Genomic DNA, 23,000 nt, shown 5'->3' with positions numbered 1-23,000 from the left:
TTAACAATCAATTGAAGATATTTTCGTAATGCACTAAATTTAAAGTGTAATTTAATGTTCCATTCTATGGTGATTTTCCATTTGAAATCAATTCTAATTAAGTGACCAGAGTTTTTGGCATACATTTTTCAGCAATGACAGTGGTGTAATGTAGTTCCAGCAAACAAAGAATTATGTTTTTTTAGGAGATCGGCCAAATAAATATTCATATTTAATATATTCTATTGTTTCAGGCTTCACTTCGTGGAAGTATTTAATATCCATACTAAAAAGAAAGACTCGTACTTTTCCACAGATTTTATTATACGGTACTACATGGTATAGTGCTGTAAAATAAAATCTATGGAAAAGTACGAGTCATTCTTTTTAGTTTCATATTTAATATTTAAACTATTGTATTAACTGTATGAACAAAGTCTTATTTGTCATTTGCTATGAATGAAGTTTGCTAGCTGCCATCTTACTGGTCATTAATTGTTTTAACTATCAGGGTATTTTGAAAATAGAAAGTATACATAGTGGGATACGATTGTATTAAAGGATTAAAATATTCCTGGGGCTTAAGAAGATATCATGGGAAATTGCCATTTCCAGGGGTGTAAATATGAGGTTCCTCTGTATTTCAGAATGACGTACCATGTATGCATGCATTGATATTTTATGCTCAATTATGTATGAATTCCTTATAATGCATTATCACTTATAAAATCAGTTTTCCTATATTTTTCCCTCAAATCAAAATTCAATACACATTAAAATTCAGGTAATAGCAATTTGAGGAGAATAGTTATTAATTGCGATTATTGCTCGGGTGCATGTGGGCAGTTGGGAGGGGCAGCGTTAGAATAAGACGGGGGTCCATCATCACCTTTCCTTTTCATCATATATGTGTGGAGGAAGTGTTAAAAAAAGGTATGAGAAGAACTGGGGATGAAAGCAAAGGTGTGAGAAAGACTGGGAAGCTAGAGCGGGTGAAACAATTGACTTATCTTTTAATTTTTGGACTAGGATTGTCAAAGTAGTGAGAACGCAAGAATTCAAACTCAGAAAAGAGGAAGAGGGAATTGATGAGAGGGATATACTACCTTGATCAAAAAGTTCCCGGAATAACCACCGTGTGGCGCTCCCATCGTTCCGATTTGAGTTCTGTTTTTTTTGTTAAATTGGTACATCTGTTGTTGATATTCCCTTTAAATCTTAGTGTCATAACTTGACATTTGCAAAAGTTACGTAGCCAAGAGTACATCTATCTCTGTGTGTGTTGGCGATTTTTTACAATTTCAGAAATGGATTTAAATTTGCAACAACGAACTTGTATTAAATTTTGCGTAAAAAACGGATTTAGTGGCGCACGGACGTTGGAAATGTTGGAAAAGTGTTTCGGCAACGATTCTCTAAAAAAACGGTCGTTTACCAGTGGCACGAGCGGTTCAGAAGTGGTCGTGAGTCAATCGAAGATGATGAACGCAGTGGCAGACCATCGACATCGAAAGTCGGTGAAAAAATTGATAAAGTAAAAGAAATGTTGGTCAATAACCGCAAATTAACCATCAGAGAAATAGCGGAGGACTTGAACATTGCCTATGGATCCGCCCAAGACATTGTGGTTAATGATTTGGGTTTCCGTAGTGTAGCATGCCAAAAGACCTCAATTTCATGCAAAAAAGAGACCGTGTTGACGTCGCAAAAGACATGATTTGCGAGGCTGAATCCGATCCCACATTCATCAAAAGGATCATTACTGGAGACGAGACGTGGGTTTATGAGTACGACACGCAATCCAGACATCAGGCAAGCGAATGGCGTTCACCAAATGAGCCGAGACCAAAAAAACCACGTCGTTTTCAGTCAAAAAAGAAGGCAATGCTGACGGTTTTCATGGATTACAACGGTGTAGTGCATCATGAATTTTTGCCAGAAGGCCAGACAGTAAACAAAGAGTATTATTTGGGCGTTATGAGACGTTTGCGTGAAGCAATTCGCCGAAAGAGACCAGAAATGTGGGCAGAAAACTCGTGGATTTTGCACCATGATAACGCACCGTCGCACAGTGCTATCATTATTCGTAATTTTTTGACGAAAAATGCAACAAATACCATCCAACAGCCACCGAATTCACCTGATTTGGCTCCCTGTGACTTCTTTCTGTTCAATCGAGTTAAAAAACCATTACGGGGAACGCGTTTTAGCAGCCGAGAGGAAGTAATGGAAAAATCGCAGGAAGCACTGATGGACATACCGAAAACCGAATATAAAAAATGTTTCGAGGATTGGATCAAGCGCTGGCATAAGTGTGTTGCAGTCGATGGGGATTACTTTGAAGGGGACAATATAGATTTAGATGAATAAACTTGTATTTTTAATTTTCTGAATAAATTCCGGGAAATTTTTGATCAAGGTAGTAGAGTAAGGACATCGACAAATGTCTCGTCAAAACTTTGATGTGGAGCATGGTTTTCTACTGCATGGAAGAATGGTCAGTGGAGCAGGATGGTATAGGATTGGAGGTTTTTGAAATGTTGATATGGAGAAGATGACGTGGGCAGATAGGGAAACAAATGAGGAAGTACTAGGTATGGTGGGGGAAGGGAGGCGTATGTTGGGAGAAATCAAAAGGGGGATGATAGATTCAGAGCATATTGACTGGTAATGGAATGTTTGAGACTGTGATATAGGGTAGAATGTTAAGCAAAGGAAGAAGGCATGGGAACAGGATAGAAAAATTGGATGTATTGAAGGGAGGAATGAAGTATGGAGAGGGTTTTCCGTATTTTTTGGTGTGAGATTGTGCCTTGTTAGGTTAGGCCTAGGAATGTAGGCATATTCAGTCTGGGTCAGCCCGAAACCCACGTTGAAGTGATAGACCCTCAAATATTATCATACAATACTATTAGATAAAAGCATGTGGAGTAAATCTATTGATGCCTAGCTTTTGTACAAAATAGGTTTCATTCCAAAAATGCTGTTGATCATTCATGGCTCATTCATAAGTCTATCTAGTATTCAGAAAACAAATTGAAAGTATGTATCAGCATTAAGAATTTTCGAGGTTTAAATATGCATTGAATAATCATTGCACCTCAAAAAAAATCTCTGAATGCGTGCGAATTTAGTTTCCCTAACCAAGAAAGTTTTCTGTTCTGCAGATAGCCCTGTTCAATCAAATTAGCATGTTTCTTGAGGAATCAAGCAACAAATTTCATGGTGTAGATTTTATGCTCCCGAAGCTTTGAAAATTAAGTAAGATGGAGGCAGGGTCAGTGTATTTCATGGACAGGTATGAGCAGCATGACACTGAGAAAATCAGCAGATGAATAATGCATGTGTTATCAAATGGACATCTAATTAGCAATGAAATGGCAAGAGCACCGACATATTTCATGTTGTAGTGTTGGTGTCATGGGATATTTAATGTAATCTAACCTTATTCATAGATATCTAATAACTGGGAGACTAAATGCAAAGGTGACATTTCCTTACAAAATTGTATGCAGTCCCTCACACAATAAAAGATTACTGAGGATTTTGAAAACATTTCTGAAAACTTAAAATGTATTTGCCAACTCAAAAACAAAGTGCCATGTTGTGCCATGAGTCATATTGAGATGAAAATATTCAAAGAAATCAATTTCAATGTTGACATTGCTGTAAACAGTGGCCCACAGCCATCATCCTCCTTACCATAGGAGTGGTTTTGAAAAGCACACCTTTCACTCCCATCCACTAAACTGGAAATTCTGAGATCTGCCCTCTGGAATTTTGAATGGTTTCTCACTCTGTCAATTCGATATTATGAATCAACCATTGTGTCAACTTTTTAATCAATTATTATTGTGCTAATTTCATGATGATGCCAATGCAGCTTCCTGCCACACAAAGAGTTCCGATTCATCCTGCCAGTGTTGCCGATGGCACTTTTCATCTGCTGCAGGCGCCTCTCCCAATGGAGTCGCAATGCAAAAAGGTGGGTATTATGGGGGTTTGACTGACCACCTCACCATCCATTCCCAGAAAAGCCCACATGACCACTTGGGAATTCCTCCCGCAAAGCACCCTGTGAAAGTATCCATGATACTTTTTTCACTTGAACCTTGGGTCTTTGTTCCCTTCCCCTCTTCCCTTGTTCTCTTCCCTCAACAATTTTACCCTGAAACTGGGCAACTGACAGCAACGGTCTGTGGCAACTGTCTGCCGTTTCCATTTGGTTCCTTCCAGCTTTTCCCGCCGGCGTGTGACCTCCTGCTCACTCTCCTTGATCTGTTCTCCAGCTCGCTCGGCCCATCCTATCTCCTCACTCTTGCACTTGCTTCTTTTTCAGACACATTTTTTCAACCAATTTGCATATGAATATTGACATCTTAAATTTCCATTCATTTGGATTTAGTGCCCTTTCATTTGGGCAAAGACCTTTTTCAGTAATCTAGTCGACAGTAGTCACGTTTTTCACTGGATACAACACTCTTAGGCCTTCTTTAGTGATGACTGTTAAATAGGAATATGGAACAGAGAGTGGATGTTGGGGGAATCGTGTTTCCATTATAATTTGAGGCACCACAAATTTGACGTGCCATGTGGAGTATTGTTGGACATGACAGACAATCTGGTAGAAATGGCAATTTATGCTCTCAATTTTCAATATACTGACTAGAAAATATTTGCCTCTTGTACTATATGTATTCTTGTGATTTTATTTATTTTGCATAACCAGTTATATACAGGCATATAGGGTGGCCACCAAGTACTGAAAAGCAGGAATTTGGGAAAATGTATAGAATTTTTCTATTTCTTTGAAAACTCAAAATAATTGGGAGGGGCTAATTTTTCTATAAAGTAGGGTACATGATATCCAGGATCCAGGAATTGTAGAAGCAGTTAGAGTTATGTTTTGAGAATTCTATGGATGACGAATTGCTAAAATCAAAACTATCAGAGCACCTACTGTGGTGATATCAGTGTAGGCGCTGCAGGGAATGGGATAGTTCAAATTCATTTCCATAAAATCAAAAAAACTGCCGGAGATATCTCGGTAGTTACCAGGAATTTGTGTCAAAGTCATTTGCCTTGACGGGGAATCGAACCCAAGTCACTCGATATCTGACCAAGTGCTGTAAACTGTTCAGCTTGCAGTAATTGGTCACAATGCCATGTTCCTTAAATGCTCTATAAATACACAATGTATGAGAGGACACAGGTAGCTTCTCTGGACCGACTGGGATCTGGGTTTGAATCTCAGTCAATGTGGACGATTTTCACACCTACTAAAATGCCTGGATATATATGTAAAGTGCAACTGCCTGTACTAGGAAACTGCAAAGCTTTAAGTTTCAATTCAATTTGGTAATCAGTTGAATGTTTGGAATCAAAGTTCAAAAGGTCAATTTGTTAAACTTAAATATGACCCATACTCACAAGCATATGGTATATTTCAAATACCACCCATATTTACGTAAGATCATATTTGAGCATTGCATCCAACATGAATGCATTAAGTGTGTATTCAGGTCCAACTTGCTAACATTTAATCATCAAGAGTGAAAAGACAAACCGATTGTGATCATTTGGCACTGTTTTTCTAATCTGACAATTGCCTTTTACTGGTTGAAGAATTAAATCACAGCTGTTATATCTTAGGTAGAAATCAGAAATATGCCACACTATCTTCCTCCATGATGTTCAATAGACGATACTGGTGGTGGGTTCATTACATGCACAATCAATACATGTACTAATTTCTATATATTTTAATGATTAATTATTTGAAATAGTTACTATATATTCTTGGGGCATGGCAGCAAACAGCGGGTGGAGTGGCTACTGAGTGGAGTGCCTGGGCTTGGCTTTGTGTGATGTCTCTGTTTGCACACTCGGACAGCTTCACTCAAGCTGTCTGATATATTTTGGGCACCAAATGTCCCTCAGAAGTCACTGTCAGCATGCAAGGGTATGTGTTTTTTGCATGCCGTTGGGCTTAGTATGAGGGAACCAGCACCATACCAAACTTTGGGTTGATTACTGTGCTGTAAATGAAGCATTCCCATGTGCCTCATGCAACATTTTCTCCGGAATAACCCAAAGAAAATCTGTAGTGATTCTTTTGGGATTTTTGTGGACCTGTTCATGATCCAATACCTTCTGTTAAGTTTGAGGCTTACTAAAAGGTATAAAATAATGGTAACTGTGAATAATATAACCATGGGGAATAAACAAGAGTCAAAACAGGTTAGGATAAATGGGATATTGGGAACATCTTAGCCTGCTCTTAACGAAAGACACCAAGGGGCCCATCGGATGCTTAACGTCCCATCCGACGGACAGTGTACTCACCCAAAGGTTCCCTCCACAAAGCACCTCAAGTAGGGATTGGGATACCACTGAAAAATATCTTCTGCCACCAATGGGACTCAAATCCTGGCCGTCTTGAGGTGGGAAACCAGTGCATTAGCCACCACACCAATTCAATCCTCACATGTTTCGTATAATTTATTTAGGACTGGAAACATGAGGGTACGCACATATCTGGTACACAAATATAGTAGATGTCTTTTGAATGTTTGGTACTACATTGCAATTGCTTTAGTATCTAGAATCAAGGCTTAAGCCATGAAAACCAATTCCAAGTTGCTCCTATGATAGTTTGATGTTGATTTGAGTGCACAAAACATTGTTTTTTTTTTGTTTTGAAATTGATTAAATGTGTTTTCCAGTTGGGGATAGCATCAAGAAGTGATGACAGTCTCATTTTCTTTTAACTCTTTTCCAGTCACTGCTACTTCATGCTATCCTGAAGATTACTTGAAATTCATTTCCTTTAATCCTGTTTTGATTTTGATCTCCAAAATGCATCCTTCAACTTATTTCTCTTAAATGAGTTGCCACTGTTATTACCAATGCTAATGAGCACTGCCCTGAGTGATGTTTGATGGAGTGTAATTTGAGTGTGGATCTGGTCAAGTTCCATTAATCGTCAACTATCTTCAACATTCGACTCCTATGAAATTTTGTGATAATAGGTATTTACCAATTTTGTAGTACTTATTTGTACGGTGGGACTTTGTGAAGTACATTTTTGTAGGGGGGGGGGAGGGGAGACAAAAAATGAGTGTGTGTGTGCCAGGTAAATGGTAGCTATCTTTATCTTCCCTTATCGCATGTGTAAGCAGCCATCCAAAACAGTGAAAGTAGAGGCATCATTTAGTCTTTTGATCATCAAATTATACAGAATACTCTTACAGAATTTCCATGCATTTAATATTTTTGTGTGTTTTGAGCCAAAAATGTGGAGTAAATGGTCAATGCATGTATGTAATTTCATATGCATAGTACCGCAGTAAAATCAGTATTATTTACTCCAGTATTTATGTTTTCATAACTTCCTAGTTGTTAAATTGATAATTACATGTTGCGTTTAATTTTTATTTTATATATTTAGTATTTATATTGCGTGTAATTTCTAAGGGAATATGAATGAAATGAAAAACAAAAAAGCCTGTGGTTGTTAGACCTTAGAGCACGCCATCTCTTAGAGGAAACATGGCACTCTCAGGTCTAAACTGTTACTAGCAGTTCCTCCATGACAGAAAAAGTTTCATTAGCAGTAATTGAAGGTTTATAACAAAGGAGCCAACACAGCCTGCAGTTCAAATGAATACCAAGTTTAGTTGAAAACTCCAAAAAGGGCCTTACTAGTTACACCAAACCTTGTTTGACTTGCTGGTCATCAGCAAAGTTGAAAGCAACTGCTAGCATTGACGGTCAAATGTGCTATTTTGAATCAGCTTTAACAATAAATATTTCTAAATTGGGGGATATAACTCTATCTATTTTGCTGCCACAACTGTAGAGGATTGAGTTGGTGCATTGTCATGTATTCATGCCAAATTTCTTAAATGAATGTCATCTCCACGCTAATGTGTGCAGTGCAACTCTACTGTAATAATAATATTTATTGGTCCCAGGACTTTAAAAATTAAAATATAGGACAAATCAGAGAACAAACAATCAGCTGTTTCCGTGTTCCAAAGATTCCAGAAACTCTTCGACTCTTTAATAGCGTTTATCTATCAGAAAATGCTTGAGATATTTCTTGAAAGTACCCCTGGCAGGAGCAGATTTTATGCCTGGTGGCACATAGTTGACAATGTTGATGGCCACATGAAAGGGACTCAGATTATACATTGCAGAAGAGTGGCAGAACTAATATCCATCAGCACTCTGCCGAGCATTATGTGCATGTACTTTAGCTTTGGTAATTTTTTGTTCATATTATCCTTAACATACATACCTAAGTAATGAATATACAGGCAAGGTAAAGTTAGAATTTTCAATTAGTTTATAAAAACTACAGAAGCCAGGTGATGATCCCGAAAATATCATTTTGTAGCTCATGTATGACTGAAAGTTGGTATGAGTCAAAATGTACTTAAATCACTGTTATATCTAGCATGCATCTGGCTGAATTGGGTGGGTTCAGAAATTGGATTCCAGAAAATGAGTGCCTCTCTTGATAATAAAGTCGTGGATCTAAAATTATATCACTAAACTTCTTCCAGTGTACTGGTTTATTCACGGGGTAAATGTTACTCAAAATATAGGCTGTAATAGGTGACATTTTTACCATGTCCTTGTGACACTGTTTCATTGGACCCTTGCATGTTTGCAGTCCACTGTAATCAGTCCTAAGGGTGGACCTTACAGTTGATGGCAACTCACCTCCAAATACAAAGCTCCGAATGAGGTGTGTAAATTTAGAAATTCTGGGTGATCCCTCTGCCACCATCTGATTCCCATGAAAGCGTAAGCGAGGAAACCTCACACCCTCCCCTCTTGCTCGACTTGTGACCTCTCCGGAAGCAATCTGCTCATGGGTCCCCACCCCGCTTTGCATTAATGTTAATTCTAAGTGCAATAAAAATGTGGAACCAAAAAGGTAATGTGTAATCTAATTCATACTATTCTAATCATAATTCTATGATGAAAATGTAATGTTAAGTCATGGCATTGAATTACTTTATTTTCCACCCCGTTTCATGATTCCTGTTATGCTCTTGGTGGTGCAGTCCGCTGCTGTGGATTGTGGGTATTACGCTCATTATTGGGAATGCACTTCCTGCGTTCTACTTTGGATTCTATCATCAGCGAGGAACCGTGGATGTGATGGACTATTTAGCCAAGGAGGCCGGCAAATCTCAGCCAAAACCAAACTTCTTGTTTCTAATGCCTTGCCATTCCACACCACTCTACAGGTATTTTTGTATTCAATTGTTCCTGGCTCAACACTGTGGAAATTCATGTTAATTAAATGAAGAATACAAAGTATCTTTCCACTGTCCTTTATTCGCATTCAGCTAGTTGATTTGTACCTGACAACTTGATTAATTTGTACCTGATGATGACGCTTGAGCGTTGAAACTAGTTGTACGTGAATAAAGGACAGTGGAGAGATACATTGTATTCTTCATTTAATTAGGTATTTATATCTTATCTTATTACTTTGTCTTTTAACAGAAGACAAATTGAAACCAACATTAAACCAATTATATTTGCATAAAATAAGATCAATGTTTACGATATAAAATAATTGTTTCATATGGGTATATGGTTCTCAAAATTGGGATACCTTTTATTTGATTGCCTTTTTGTACTTTTCACGTCTTTAATTCAACATCAAAGCAGGTTAATGGAATTTGTATTTATTACCAATTTTCATGATTCTAATTATGGGAGAATTGATTGCATAATTAGTTTTAACAACTTGAAAAACTTATTGGGTTTAATGGGTTACATTACTGAAATGGTTAATGTGCTAATTCTGGGCAGTCTATTTTATTTTATAATTTTTTATTTGCATTGCACCCTGCAAGTCACCGCTGGGGTGTGTGGCAGGGGGTGAATACTACACACCAGGCTACTTTTGACCCAAATTACTTTTCCCTGCTAGTGTGGTCAGACAGCGTTATTCTGATCCCTTGTTCATGGGAAAAATGCCTTTGTAAATCTAATAAATAAGCTAATAATTTTTATTGAGGTGTTAGTCGATTCATTCCTTCTGATTTCCAAGTGAGGTCCAGAGAGTCAAGGAAATTCATGATTTTTATAATTGATTTGTTCTTTGGGAACATGCAACTTCCTGCCAATTAAATGCGGAAATTCATGTGGCACTCTTACCAACCATATGATGTGTGTTATATATCTATTGCTAATTGCAATCACTAAGGTCCTCAATTATGCTTTCCAGGAGGTAATCATTAACCATTTCCCCGTAGGCAGCAGCCGATTAGGTGTGTAGTTCATCTACTTCTCACTTGAGACTATTTTTATGCTCACCTATTTCCAATTTTGGGGAGTGGATGGGTGACAAGAAATACAATCCTTGCTGTTAGATAAAGTTTTGCTCATTGGAGTAATGGATTTTGGGTTATGATTCACCCTGAAGCATCAGTTTCATTTACCATCAGTTTTGATGAATTATTCGATAACGTAGAATACTTTCTGTGTTTGTATGTCTCAGTAGTTGCCGGTTGTCGTACATTGGGAATTGGGATTTTTATCATTTTATTGGCAAAAACTTAATGGAATGAACGAATATACACAAAAACCACAGTAATCAACCTGAAGGTTGGTTTGATAGGCAAGGGTAGAGCTCATCTCATTCCAAGCCTTATAAGGTGTATGAAGTGCACTCATCAGTAGTGAAGGGGAGAATAATTTGTGCCAACGGTAGCTCCCCAGGAATGTCTAGTGCCCAAAAGATGTCTCACAGCTTGGGTGAAACTCCTAAGGTTGTGAACAGAGGCATCATTGGGAATCAAACCTAGGACCCCGGCCAGCAATGCTCTTCTTGCAGGACAATATAAATTACAGAGATAAAAAAGCAAAGTGATAAAGGAAAAATGTAATAGAAATCAGCTCAACATCAAAGTGGGTCAATGATAGTTTGTGTGCAATCAGGGTTTATGGAGTGTAAGTGAGAGGTTTTTATTGCTGTCATTTATAAATTATTTTAGTTTTTTTAAAGAGAGCTATCCAAGCCATAAAGTAATATGCAAATTTGAGCGTAATGTAATTTTTGGGGTCTGTAAATTCTAGGCTTCTCTCAGTTTACTCCAAAAAGATAGTGTGTTGGTTATCAGAGGGGTAATCGCTTGAATTCAAGGATCCAAAGGAATGGATACAATCCTGAGAACAGTATTAAAATGGGATGCATAAGAAGATAGTAATGGCTTTCAAAATCATAAACCATAGCCAGAGTAAATACTGATCTATTTTAGGAATCTTGCTTGTAATTTAAGAAATTGATAAAACTTCAACTAGTCTGCTTAATAGATCAGTATTTACAGAAAGTTGTAATGTTGATTTATAGTATATACACTACTCTGTTTGAAGTTATGGAACCTGAGTAAATGATCCTGTAGTTATGAATCATAAACTCTCCTTGCTTAGGACATTTCATGTCTCCTTCACCCAAGGCATCTCATCTAATTCTACTCAGTGCTTTCACATTCTCGAACTTCCCTCATGCTTGGTGTGGTCTAGGTTGTCTATGTGTATCTCGTAAGTCGATTAATGTGCATGATGCCCATTGGCTAAACCCCAGCCCAGGGGATCCAAGCGGGAGACTTACTTAACTCTAGAATATTTTCCTCAAGGGAATTATCATCACACCTGTAATTTTGGTCAATAAATGATCAAAGAGGAAGGTTGGGTGGGCTGAGACTTCTCAGGATGGGAATGCAATAGTTTTCCATTGTCTTCCACTGAAGTTTTGCGGCTGCTAAAGTAAGTTTTTTCATGCTTAAAATAAAATAAATGCTGTGGTGGTGTCCACCTTGAATTTTATTTGGGAGCTAGACTTAAGCACCCTCCTCTAGGCAGTTTGCTGCCTATTGTTTGATAGAGCAGCCGCATTCCAATTTTTGGTCATCATAGGATTTGGGTCATTATACCCAAGGATGGACTCTTTTAAGTCCTTAAGGGTACCTCTGCATATTGTCCAAGACTGATTATTTGCCCGAGTGCGCTTCCATCCTTTGTGAGCTATCCCAACATTTGCAATCCAGTGGATGCATTTGATGGCTTTTCAGCCATGAGATGCTCTTTGTAAACCTAAATGAATGTGGTTAGTCATTGATAGATTGTGCCATAGCCCCATAAGCTCCCTTGGTCGTACCCACAGGGACCAGACGAGATGCCCCCAATCACTTACTTTCACTCACCTTTTTTTGTGTTGAATTCACCTTTCAGTCATCTTCATGTCAACATCCCCACAAAATTCCTCTCGTGTGAGCCTGACTTCTCATCGAGACCCGGATACATGGATGAAGCAGAGTTGTTCTACTTGGGCCCACTTACTTGGATGAATAAGGCATTTCCTCGCAATGGCAGCCTGCCCTCACACATCATTATGTTTGATGTCTTGCAGCCACATTTGCAAGGGTTTCTCAATGCCCATGGCTACCTTCCTGCAGCAAAATTCTTCCATGCTCATTTCACTGAGGGCAGAGTGGGTGAACATGTGGTGGTTCATGCCCTTTCTGGTTAAGGATGGAAAATATTTCAGCATTAAAACGTATTTGAAAACAAAGTACTATGCCCTTGTGTAATAGATAGTGTTAAATTATGTCATTTTTATGGCATTTAATTTGGTTTTAGGAGTTTCCCTGAGTTATCACCATCTAGTCCATTTTCTTGTGGCCAAGATGTAAGTAAGCCACCTTGGTCTGTCACTCATTACTGTGGTGTTTGTGGCTATTTGAAAAATATGTCAACTCATGGAACTAAAGAAAATAAGTGATTAACCTTATGTGCAATTAATCATCAGAGCTTGATAAATGAAAAATAAGATTTTTTCGTGTATAAATAAGTGTTTACTTCAATCATTGTTACAATGTGTCTGAAAAGCATTGCTGATATTGAAAAATACTAGATTGTTTCATTGAAGTTATGATGTTAATGTTTAGCTCTCATCAAATACCAAACAATTTTCTTATTAATTTGGATTTGGTGCAAGGCATAATGGGGATAGCATTGATTCATGTGCAGTGGTGAAGGGCTGAGCGATGAGTGGTGAGGTGAGGGGAGAGTGGTTGCCTGGGCAATGGATGGGGTAGCACTGGAATATTGCTCTTGCGTGCCCACTCTCTCGTTAGCAGTTGTTTTTTCATCGTTACTTTTAGAAAGTAACAAATTAATTAATGTTATTTATGTTATATGTCTACTTTGAATGGAATTTAGGATTTGTCTTAATGCACCAATGGATTAGTTTATTGTAGTGGTGTTTTATGTGCAATTTTTCCATGGATCATGTGGAAGTTATTGAGCAGAGATGCCAACCCTGCTAAAAAGGTATTGCTGGCACTGTAACTTCAGGGTGACCATTTACCATTGATGCCATGTGAATACCGTTGGTCTTTTCAGTCGGGCTCTGATTTTGATTTAACATGGCTTGGTGGTGTTTCAATTATGACCTTAGGTTCTGATCTAAGATCAGAGGCATTCTGGTGAAACTACTTTACTCATGATATTGGAATTCTGTTGTGGTGTAGATAGTTGTAGGTATCCATCAAAAGCCTCCGGCCACTGGAAGCACTCGGATTGCCAGAGGCATCAGTGTTGACCCATTTGAGCCAGTATGAGAAATTGCATTGTGGAGCAACTTTGAAAATTTACTCATCGATTCAAATGCGATTATCAGTTTTGTGAGTTGATTTCAGTAATCGATTGGGAAGAAAAATTTGAATTTTGTACAGTTTATAAACTCGTTCATGGGTGCACAGAAAATTGCTTTACATGCATATATTATTTTAAATTGTGTTGAGTTCATTTTATAATTTTTATAATACTCATGTGACTCCAATCTTAATAGATTTAGAGGGACATGAATCATGTACTAGGTGGAGGTCTGAATGCATATGGATTTTTATTAGTTTTTATTGATAGTATTTTATCTTTGTCAATGTTGTGGTCTGTTGCTGTTGTATCTGTGACAGGATGCATTTTGGTCGTTATATTTTTTGCATTTTATTATGTTAGTGAAAATGAATAACCTCGGCAATTTTTAAGAACAATTAGTGCATTTTTAATTGCAGTAGTAGGATCCTCAGCATCAGAATGTTACTAACGGTTTCCTGTGTAGTGCACTTATTGTGTGTTGACATTTGGTCATCTGTCCTTCTCTTACTTTGGTTCCTCAGCAAATACATATTACCTTAGTTCTTTCTTTTGCTTTTCATTATTCTATTGTAGCATATTCTACAGAGAAATGGCACCTTGTAAAGTGCCGTTTAACTTCATCTTTATTAGAAATAAAGTGACTGTAGGAAATGTTACAGTCATATATATTTTAAATCTTGACCTCATGTTAGTGAGCATTTATGTTGTGTTGTGTTCACTTACCAGCTGTTTACCAAACTAATTAATGTACATTGATATGGTCAATTTTAATTGGATTGTAAGTTGTGGGAATTGATTCCAGGGCCCAATCAGGAAGAAGTTCAAATTTTTCACTTTTTAAACATTGGCAAAAGGACAGATGATCATATGCTAATTATAAGAACCCTTACCCCTAAAGTTCAGCTCCCATGGTGATGAATGGTAAATGTGTTGGGGAACTAGAAACGGTATGCCTTTTAATAAACATGTAATAGTTACAATTTTAAGGCACTGATTTAAAATGAACTTCGAATCTTATATTGTGAGTAATGGAGTAATTTGTAAGGATGAACTTTGTTATCATCCATGCCAAGAAATATAATGAAGTTTCTTTTTTCATGCGATAGCTGTCACAGCAGTTTGTTCAAATATTTTTGAGAAAAGGTAAATTTTGGAGTTCTTGTTCTTTCAGGTCTCATCTCACAAATTTTTATGTGCAGGGGGTGATAACTGTTATTCATCATTTGTTGGCCATTGGAGTCTTAGTTTTTTTGTTTTCAATAACAGTAATGTAAGTAGTCATCAAATCACTGTGAGCTTCGAGGGTTTGATATCATTTGAGACCATGTGATGAGGTAAATACCTACCTGGTTTTGTCTTTAGACTCCAGTTCCATTAAAGTTCTATGATATAATTACTTCCACTGACATTTCCAATGGGACATATTTCACATAATATCATGCTCATTTTGGTCCAGAACAGATTTTTGATATAAATAGTTTCCATGGCTAAAAATGGCTCAAAGTAAACACTACTTATTTTCCATTCATATTCATGTAGTAGCTTGTGTTCTTTTCTCCTGATGCTGTTGCACAATGGTTTCATTTAAATGATTGAGTTTTTCCATTAATCATCGTTCGGAAACTAAAGTGGACTTGATGCACTTACAAATCGTCCCCTTTAATTCTGCTCATCTAAACTGATACCTAGACTCATCTTCAGATGTCACCCTGCAGACTCCTCTCATCTTCTCCACAATATCTGCCACCGTCACTTCTGATTTTTAGCTATTACACACCATAGGTGCTACTGACATGTCATTTTATTGGCTTGATAGGTTTTTCTTTTTTCCCTTAAAATACTGTAATATCAAGGGCCACCTTATATTTGGGGGATTGAAGGCACTATATAAATGAATCCATTCATTAGTTTACTATAAATAGGTGGTCTACTTCCATTCCATGGATCTGCATCAAAATGGATTATTATCTTAAATGTTATTTCTTCCAAAAGAATATTTTCATTACTTGTTGAATATTGCATCATTGATAATTATGTGGCAATTACTATTCCAGGAATCCAACTTTATGATTGATGTAAAATCAAATTTTTTGGTGATAAAAAAAATAGCCTTCAAAACCATAAATGAAAGAATAATCCTTTTGGGATTAAGTAACTAAAAAACTCTAGAACTACAGTCTTTATTTAACCATGAAGCTATGAAGCCAAAGCAATATATGAATTTACCGTAGCACCTGGTGCACCTCTGGGCACTCTTAGCAGTTTCCTTCAAGCTGGGTTTTTAATTGAGCTCCAGTTCTTCTTGGGAAACCATATGTGGTAAAAAATATGGATCTGCTCTTCCTTCCAACTTCCCTATTGACCTTAATTTTCGAATTAGAGATAAAAATTGAGGCTATGTTCAAGGTGAGCTATACCCTCATATCTTTTCAATAAACCTTCAGGTTGACTAATACTTCGGATGGTGTACACCCTATATTTTGATGTAATGTTTTACTCTGCAGTAAATGCATTTATATTTGGTTTTATAATAATTTTTGTCTTCTATGTGTTCTTTTGGTATGGAGTGTGCCTTACTAATGACTTCTCAAACCTTTGGCTGCTGCAAAATCTCACTTTCGCCCTTCATGTTTTCTTCCTGGCATCTTGCCTCCACCAATATACATATTTATGTATATGTGTATCTCTGTAGTACTTGCGTACATACCAATAATAAGGTTTAAAAGCTCAATATATTATAATGAAAAGTTGGCTTATTTATCATCATGCTTACGAGCTGGCTTTGTATTTCCCCAGAACTTACCATTTGTCAGAAATAAAAGATATGAGACCCATTAAAAATGGAATGAACGGAATCTTTTTATGTCAAAGTCCCTTGGCTTTGGTGTGGAATTGCAAGTGATTTATTTCGCAATACCCCTCCCTTCTTGTTACGAGCTGGAGCCCAAACATTTTTGAAAATGAATTTTATCACAGTGTGTTTGATTTCCTTATTGTTTTAAGAGTGCATTTGTCATGGTTATTTGAGTGCTATTGCTGTTTTTTTATTTCTGTTTGTACAAAAAGACCTCATTGCATAGTGGTCAGAATAGCCATGTGAGCCTTCTCCAGTTTCATGAAAAAAACCATGATCAGCTCTTTTGTGGCTAGTGGTGGGTACTCTGATGATCGGATATGCCATTGAAGCAGTTAATGATGTCATTATAGTCCTGTTGGTAGCCTATTCAGTAACAGTGTGTAGCACTATATGTTATTAGATTGTTGGTGTGTGCACTTTTTTCACGAGTCTTTTAAATGTCCTAAGTTGGTTAAAATCAACATTGTAAAGGGTAATTGGATGATTAAAAATCAATCGTTTAAAGACAAAAGAAAAAAATGTAGGGAAATATTTTTGGTGTGCCTAAAATTTGAATCCCAGAACCTCCAATCCATCCATTAAAGCTGAAATAATATATGTAGCTTGGTTTTGTTGTTACAGTTTAGTTAGGACTTAATGACAAATTGCTTTTAATTTTCCTGTTTGATTTGTTGTTTTTGAAAACTACACATCACTGCCATGTATGATGCCAAGGAAATTTATGTTTTTCATGAAACTGATCTCCTATACTGTTTGCTGTGAATCTTTAATTTTTTATTGCCATGCCCAGATGCCTATACTTCTTTATAAGAGTCATTTCGTAACCAAATGGAAAGAGATTGATGTTTTATATATATAGATAATAATGGATATAATGAATTGCTCTCTTTGCCCTTTAATTAAGTTTATTTGTCAATGCCACATGCTGTCTGTGTGGGGTATAAACAGTAAATTTGCTTGATGAAATAACTTCTTTTGTGGACATTGGTGATCCAACTGCAGGGGATTTTATTGGCATACCGTTCTCAGGATGTGTGCCTGCCAACATATGTTAAGTGGAATTTTTCATCTAGTAAATTGGCAGTTGTGTTTTTCTCTTATGGTTTATGAATTTCTTTTTTACAATGACTCTGTGAAAGTAATTGTGTTGAAATATAGTCAGTGGAAATGTGATAGAATAAGCAAGATAGAATTTTCCCTAAATTCTCATGTTTAATGGAGATCATTGTGTTTGTTTCAACAGTATGTTAATTGCTCATCTATTGTCGCCAATTTGGTGTCGAACGAAATTGCCCTTTTATTAAGGAGCATTATCTTGTAGGCATCTGTGAAATTTGAAGGCATTTTATATTTTTTTTAATTACCATTGTGCCATTGGTGTTTTCCCGTATGTAAAGTACAAATTTTATAAATGATATAAAATTATGCAAATAAAGTTTTTATACTTTCCAGTCTCATAATTATTTGTAGTTATTACATACTCTTGAGTGTGGTCATTTAACTTGTCTTGCTGCTTTTATCCTTTTCATTCACAGTAAGGGACTATCATGAACCACAGTTCCACCTGTGGAGTTTCTTTGCTGGCAGGGTCATAAGCCCAAAAGTGATTATAAATCACTGCCAAAGATGAGTTGCCACTAATTTTACATTTTCATAGTTACTTACCTTTACCAATACCAATCAAAATGGCTGCACCGAGAGGTGCAGCCATTTTGATTGTTCAGCTGATTGTTGACGGCTGTATTGCTTGGACACGTTTCGGATTGTCTTCGTTTTTTGTGGTTGAGGGAGCCAGGGGCTGTGGGAAACAGCATGTGGGGAGGGCTTTTTCTTAATTAGAGAGGTTTCCATCGGTTTGGAATATTTTTGTAAAATAATGTCATAAAGGATATGCCCCTTTTTCCACTTGTCATCTCATCTCCAGATCTTCCCATGTGTCATTTTTACACACTTTTCTAACCAGGTGTAGGATAGAATGGCTTGAGGTATCACTTGGTGGAAGGAATTTATATCCGAAAAGAAAATATTACGTTCTTTATATATTTTTATTTCCATCGATGTAGCATTGCGATGGCCACAGCGGGCGTTGACGCAATGTCATTTCTGCCCAGTGCTCTGCAGAACTTCCCTCCTTAGTCGGTAGCCAAATGCCTCGTCATCCAATTAGTGACGCACATGAATGGATTAACGAGATTCCCACTGTCCCTATCTACTATATAGCGAAACCACAGCCAAGGGAACGGGCTTGGAAGAATCAGCGGGGAAAGAAGACCCTGTTGAGCTTGACTCTAGTCTGGCACTGTAAGGAGACATGAGAGGTGTAGCATAAGTGGGAGCTGTAGTTCCCTCGGGGACCGCAGTCGACGGTGAAATACCACTACTTTGATAGTTTCTTTACTTACTCGGTGAGGCAGAGAGCGTGCGCGGTCGTCGATTCGTCGCGAACCGATTTGAACCCGCGCCCTCAGGGTGGGAAGCCAGTACGTTAGCCCCCGCACCATCTCGATCCCCTTGTTCATTCAGGAACATGTAATAATATTATACTCTTTAATTAATGAAAATAACAGTTGATGCTTAATTTGTAGCTGTAAGAGTCTATAAGGTAATTACAGAAAAATCCCGCCGATGAGTAGTCCGCATTAAAAGGGATCCTCATGTTTAACCTATTGTTTAAATTCTGGATGAAATCCAATTTTAGCTGATCAATTGAAGAATTTCCAGCAAGATTTCTTGGGGTTATGATCGCACAATTATTCTTCACATCTGAAGAATATATATATCATGGCCTCCCCGGACTACAACCTTGACGTGGTGGAAGTGCTTGTGCGTTCCGATGACCCCTAGAGCTGTGCTGGCGGGAGTAATAATAATTGCTCCTGGTAGGGTCACCCACCCCCAGATAGGTCGACGGTGAGGAGCCAGATGAAAGGTAGTCCACGCAGCGTCTGTTCCTCAGTGAGGCGGCTGCAATGGCGTCTGACCCCAGCGGGGCGGCCAGTAAGTGATGGTTTCACGTTAAAAACACTATTGAGGAAGGAAACGGTAAACCGCCTCAATTACCATTCCCAAGATTTAAATGATGGACAACACAGAGATTTTGAGTCCTGGCAACTGTGGTGCTATTATAGGAGGGCTAGTCCACTGATTCCCTCTGTTTACAGGAGTATCCTTAAACAATCTGATACTAAAGGCACAATTTACTACATTGTCCCGTGATTGCGCTGTTGTTTATTATCTGAGAGGCACTAGTATCCCAACGACAAGTCCTATCCCCAAGAGCCCTTAATACATCAATTGAATGATACCAAAAGACCCCTCCAACAGAGCACAGATTCTCGGAACTACCACTTTTAACAAAGTTTTAATGTGGCAGAAAAGTGCTATGGAATTAAGCCCCATGAATGAAGAATTTATTCTTCCATTAAAAATGGCAACTTGAGCACAAATAAGATTCCAAGAAGCAGCATCTCCTATAATAGAGCAAATGATTAACTTTCATGACCACACCATGATAATCCTAGTTATTATTACCGTTATAGTAGGGTACTTAATGTTATCAATAACCTGAAACAAGCAAACAAACCGAAATCTATTAGATAACCAGAAAATGGAAACCGCCCAAGTACGAATTCTAATTACAGCCGCAGACGTACTTCATTCATGAACAGTTCCGGCCCTAGGGGTAAAGGTAGATGCCACCCCAGGACGAATTAATCAAACTAGTTTCTTCATAAATCGTCCTGGATTATTTTATGGGCAATGTTCCGAAATCTGTGGAACAAATCATAGATTCATACCTATTACGATTGAAAGAGTTTCCACAAAAACATTTATTGAATGAATTAAAAAAATAAGTGAGGCTTCATTAGATGACTGAAAGTAAGTAATGGTCTCAAAATGGAAAGTAAAAAATCGAGTTAAGGTTGCATTATCAACGGCAAAGCCTCCTCATACTCACTGTACTAAGGTAGTTCCTAAATATGGGACCGCTGACAATAGATTTGTAATAACTGTAGCCCCCCAGAACGACATTTGTCCCCATGGTAGTATCCTTCTATCTCTTTAATAATGCCTCTTCCCACTAAAAATGCATTTCCAAACTATATTCAGAGTCCCATCAGAAAAATGGAGATAACTCATTTAATTGGAGTTCACATAAATGCATTGAATTTCAAAAGCCTCCTTCAATGCCAATCCCAATTACCTATTTCTGCAAAAAATAACTTAATCCTCATTATTATCAGAAAAGTAAATGTAAATTTTTTATTTTATGGTAAAATTCTATAAGTTGATATGATTTGTTATTCCCGCCATTGCAAACTTCCACAAGCTGTGCTTTTCTGGGCAAAACGGTGGACCTTGCAACATTTTTAGATTTAGCAATGAACCCCTTGAGCCATTACCTAGAGGTATCATTTTAAACAGTGGTGAATCTCAATTCACACGTAAAAATCCAAACTTTCTCTGGCACATGATCATCTTAGGACCAAGAATGAAGGGTTATCCTTCTACTCTAGCAAGACAACGGGTTGATTAGGGCCTAATAATCAAACATTTTATATGTAAACAAGTCAAAAAAGATAAAGATGATTCCATCAACCAGGAAGGTGATGGCAATATTCAAGGGATTCTGTTCATTGACAATCTTCAAAAAGGTATGGCCATAAGAGGAGAGTATTTATCACCATTTCTTGATAACCTGAAGGTACAAATAGCAAAAAAAGCAACATTTGGAGAATTTGAAAGTGCATTTTCATCAGAATAATGTGCCTGCATATACTTTGATGGTTTCCATGGTGAAAATTCAAAAATTGAACTTTGAATTGGTTGATCACTCACCCAATTGATTTGTTTACATTTATTCTAACAGCACAACTATTGCATTGACTTTTCAATGCCCTCAGAAATGCTTACAATCTCCTGGCTATCAGTCAAAATAAGTTTGATAATTTGAAAACCTAACTTGAATATTTCTCACTGACTTTTATTTCTATCTACAGTTCTTCCTAAGCAATTTCCTTGACTAATACGAGTGCATTGAGCAGCGCAGGTGGTGAAAAAGTATGCAGTTCTTCCTATGCTAATTCTTTTCATGTACATTGAGCAGCACAGGTGGTAACAAACACTCCTGCCTAATTCCTCTTCCTAGTACATTCCATCAAGTCTCTCCATCAACCCCTCACTCCTGTCCAGAATGTGGCAGGTAAACACTGTAGATAAATTTTCCATCACTCTATTCTCTTCTTATTTTTTGCAACCCCATCAATGACTTTGCCCTCATTACTCTATTAATTGCCTTTTCAAAATCCTTAAAAAGCCAAATACGTCCTGGGGGTATTTTATCCTCCTCTCTATTAGCAGCCTGAATATTGCTCTTGCGTCTATCCCCCTCCTTTGCAATTATTTGCCTTGCTGTCCAATCTTTTATTGTTAACCCAGAGACCCACTAATGCTGCATGCAAATCAAATTTATTCTTATCTTTTCCTGATACCTGCCCACCCTTCCCTTTTTTTGGAATAATACTGGTCTGATGATGACTTCCAGCCTAATTTGTCCCTCATGATTCCTATGAGTACATCCATGAAAAGTCTTCCTCCCACATTTCTTTAAACATTCAAATATTTCTGCAATAATATTGTATACACCCTTGGTCTTAGGTTATTTCAATTGCCTTAATACCCATTCCTCTCACCATCAAGTAACCTTGATGTATATTAAATCAAGGTTATATACATACATATACACATACATATGAGGTCTGTCCAATAACAACATGAACTGAGGCCATCAAAACATTATTTTGCAAACTTTAGTGTACATAGATTTTGTCCCCTTGAAAGTACTCTCTATTTGTTGCTAAGCATTTACCCCACCTTTTTTTCCACTGTATAAAGCACCCTTGGAAGTCCTTGGCAGTTAGGCTTTTTAGTTTTCTCAGCATTTCTTGCTTTGTTGTGTCCACAGGGATTCAAAGGGGCATATCAAGTATATATATATATATATATATATATATATATATATAATATATATATATATATATATATATATATATATATATATATATATATATATATATATATATATATATATATATATATATAATACTGGGACGGCACAATAGAACACAAATAGAATAGCAACATATAAAAGAACACTCATACGATAAATTGTTCCAGCTTTCAGCCCTCTCCGAGGCCTTCTTCAATGAAGACTGAAAATATGCTGGATAGGGGAAAGTGGTATGGTCGGGGAGGGGAGGGGTGGTGCAGGGAATGCAGGGAGGGAAATTAAAGATGGCGGTTAAGGGTGGGAATTTTGAAAGATCAGTAAGCTAATATGTAGGCCGATTCTCGAGTTTTCACCTCGATATTGGTGGCTGAATATCACAGATACCTATTGCTCCGGAGCATAGGCACAATTACGGCGTTTATCACAAGGGGGAAACATACGTGTGGACGCGCCTCCCCATGGGAC

General features: G+C 37.4%; 1 protein-coding gene across 1 annotated transcript in view; it reads left to right on the top strand.

The window, feature by feature from the left end:
- PIG-B (phosphatidylinositol glycan anchor biosynthesis class B) overlaps positions 1-17,970 on the top strand; it is a 30,484-nt gene extending 12,514 nt beyond the window's left edge. Inside the window, exons 7-9 of the mRNA XM_071582546.1 lie at positions 3,863-3,964; positions 9,057-9,242; positions 12,241-17,970. Coding sequence (XP_071438647.1) covers positions 3,863-3,964; positions 9,057-9,242; positions 12,241-12,538 — 586 coding nt within the window. The 3' untranslated portion in view covers positions 12,539-17,970. The remainder of the gene's footprint in view (positions 1-3,862; positions 3,965-9,056; positions 9,243-12,240) is intronic.
- Positions 17,971-23,000: the final 5,030 nt, after the last annotated feature.

The sequence above is a fragment of the Hetaerina americana genome, unplaced genomic scaffold (assembly GCF_022747635.1).
Source record: "Hetaerina americana unplaced genomic scaffold, ioHetAmer1.1.p SCAF_119, whole genome shotgun sequence".
NCBI lineage: Eukaryota > Metazoa > Arthropoda > Insecta > Odonata > Calopterygidae > Hetaerina > Hetaerina americana.
Note: the sequence above shows the minus strand (reverse complement) of the source record. Positions and strands in the feature narration are given on the sequence as shown.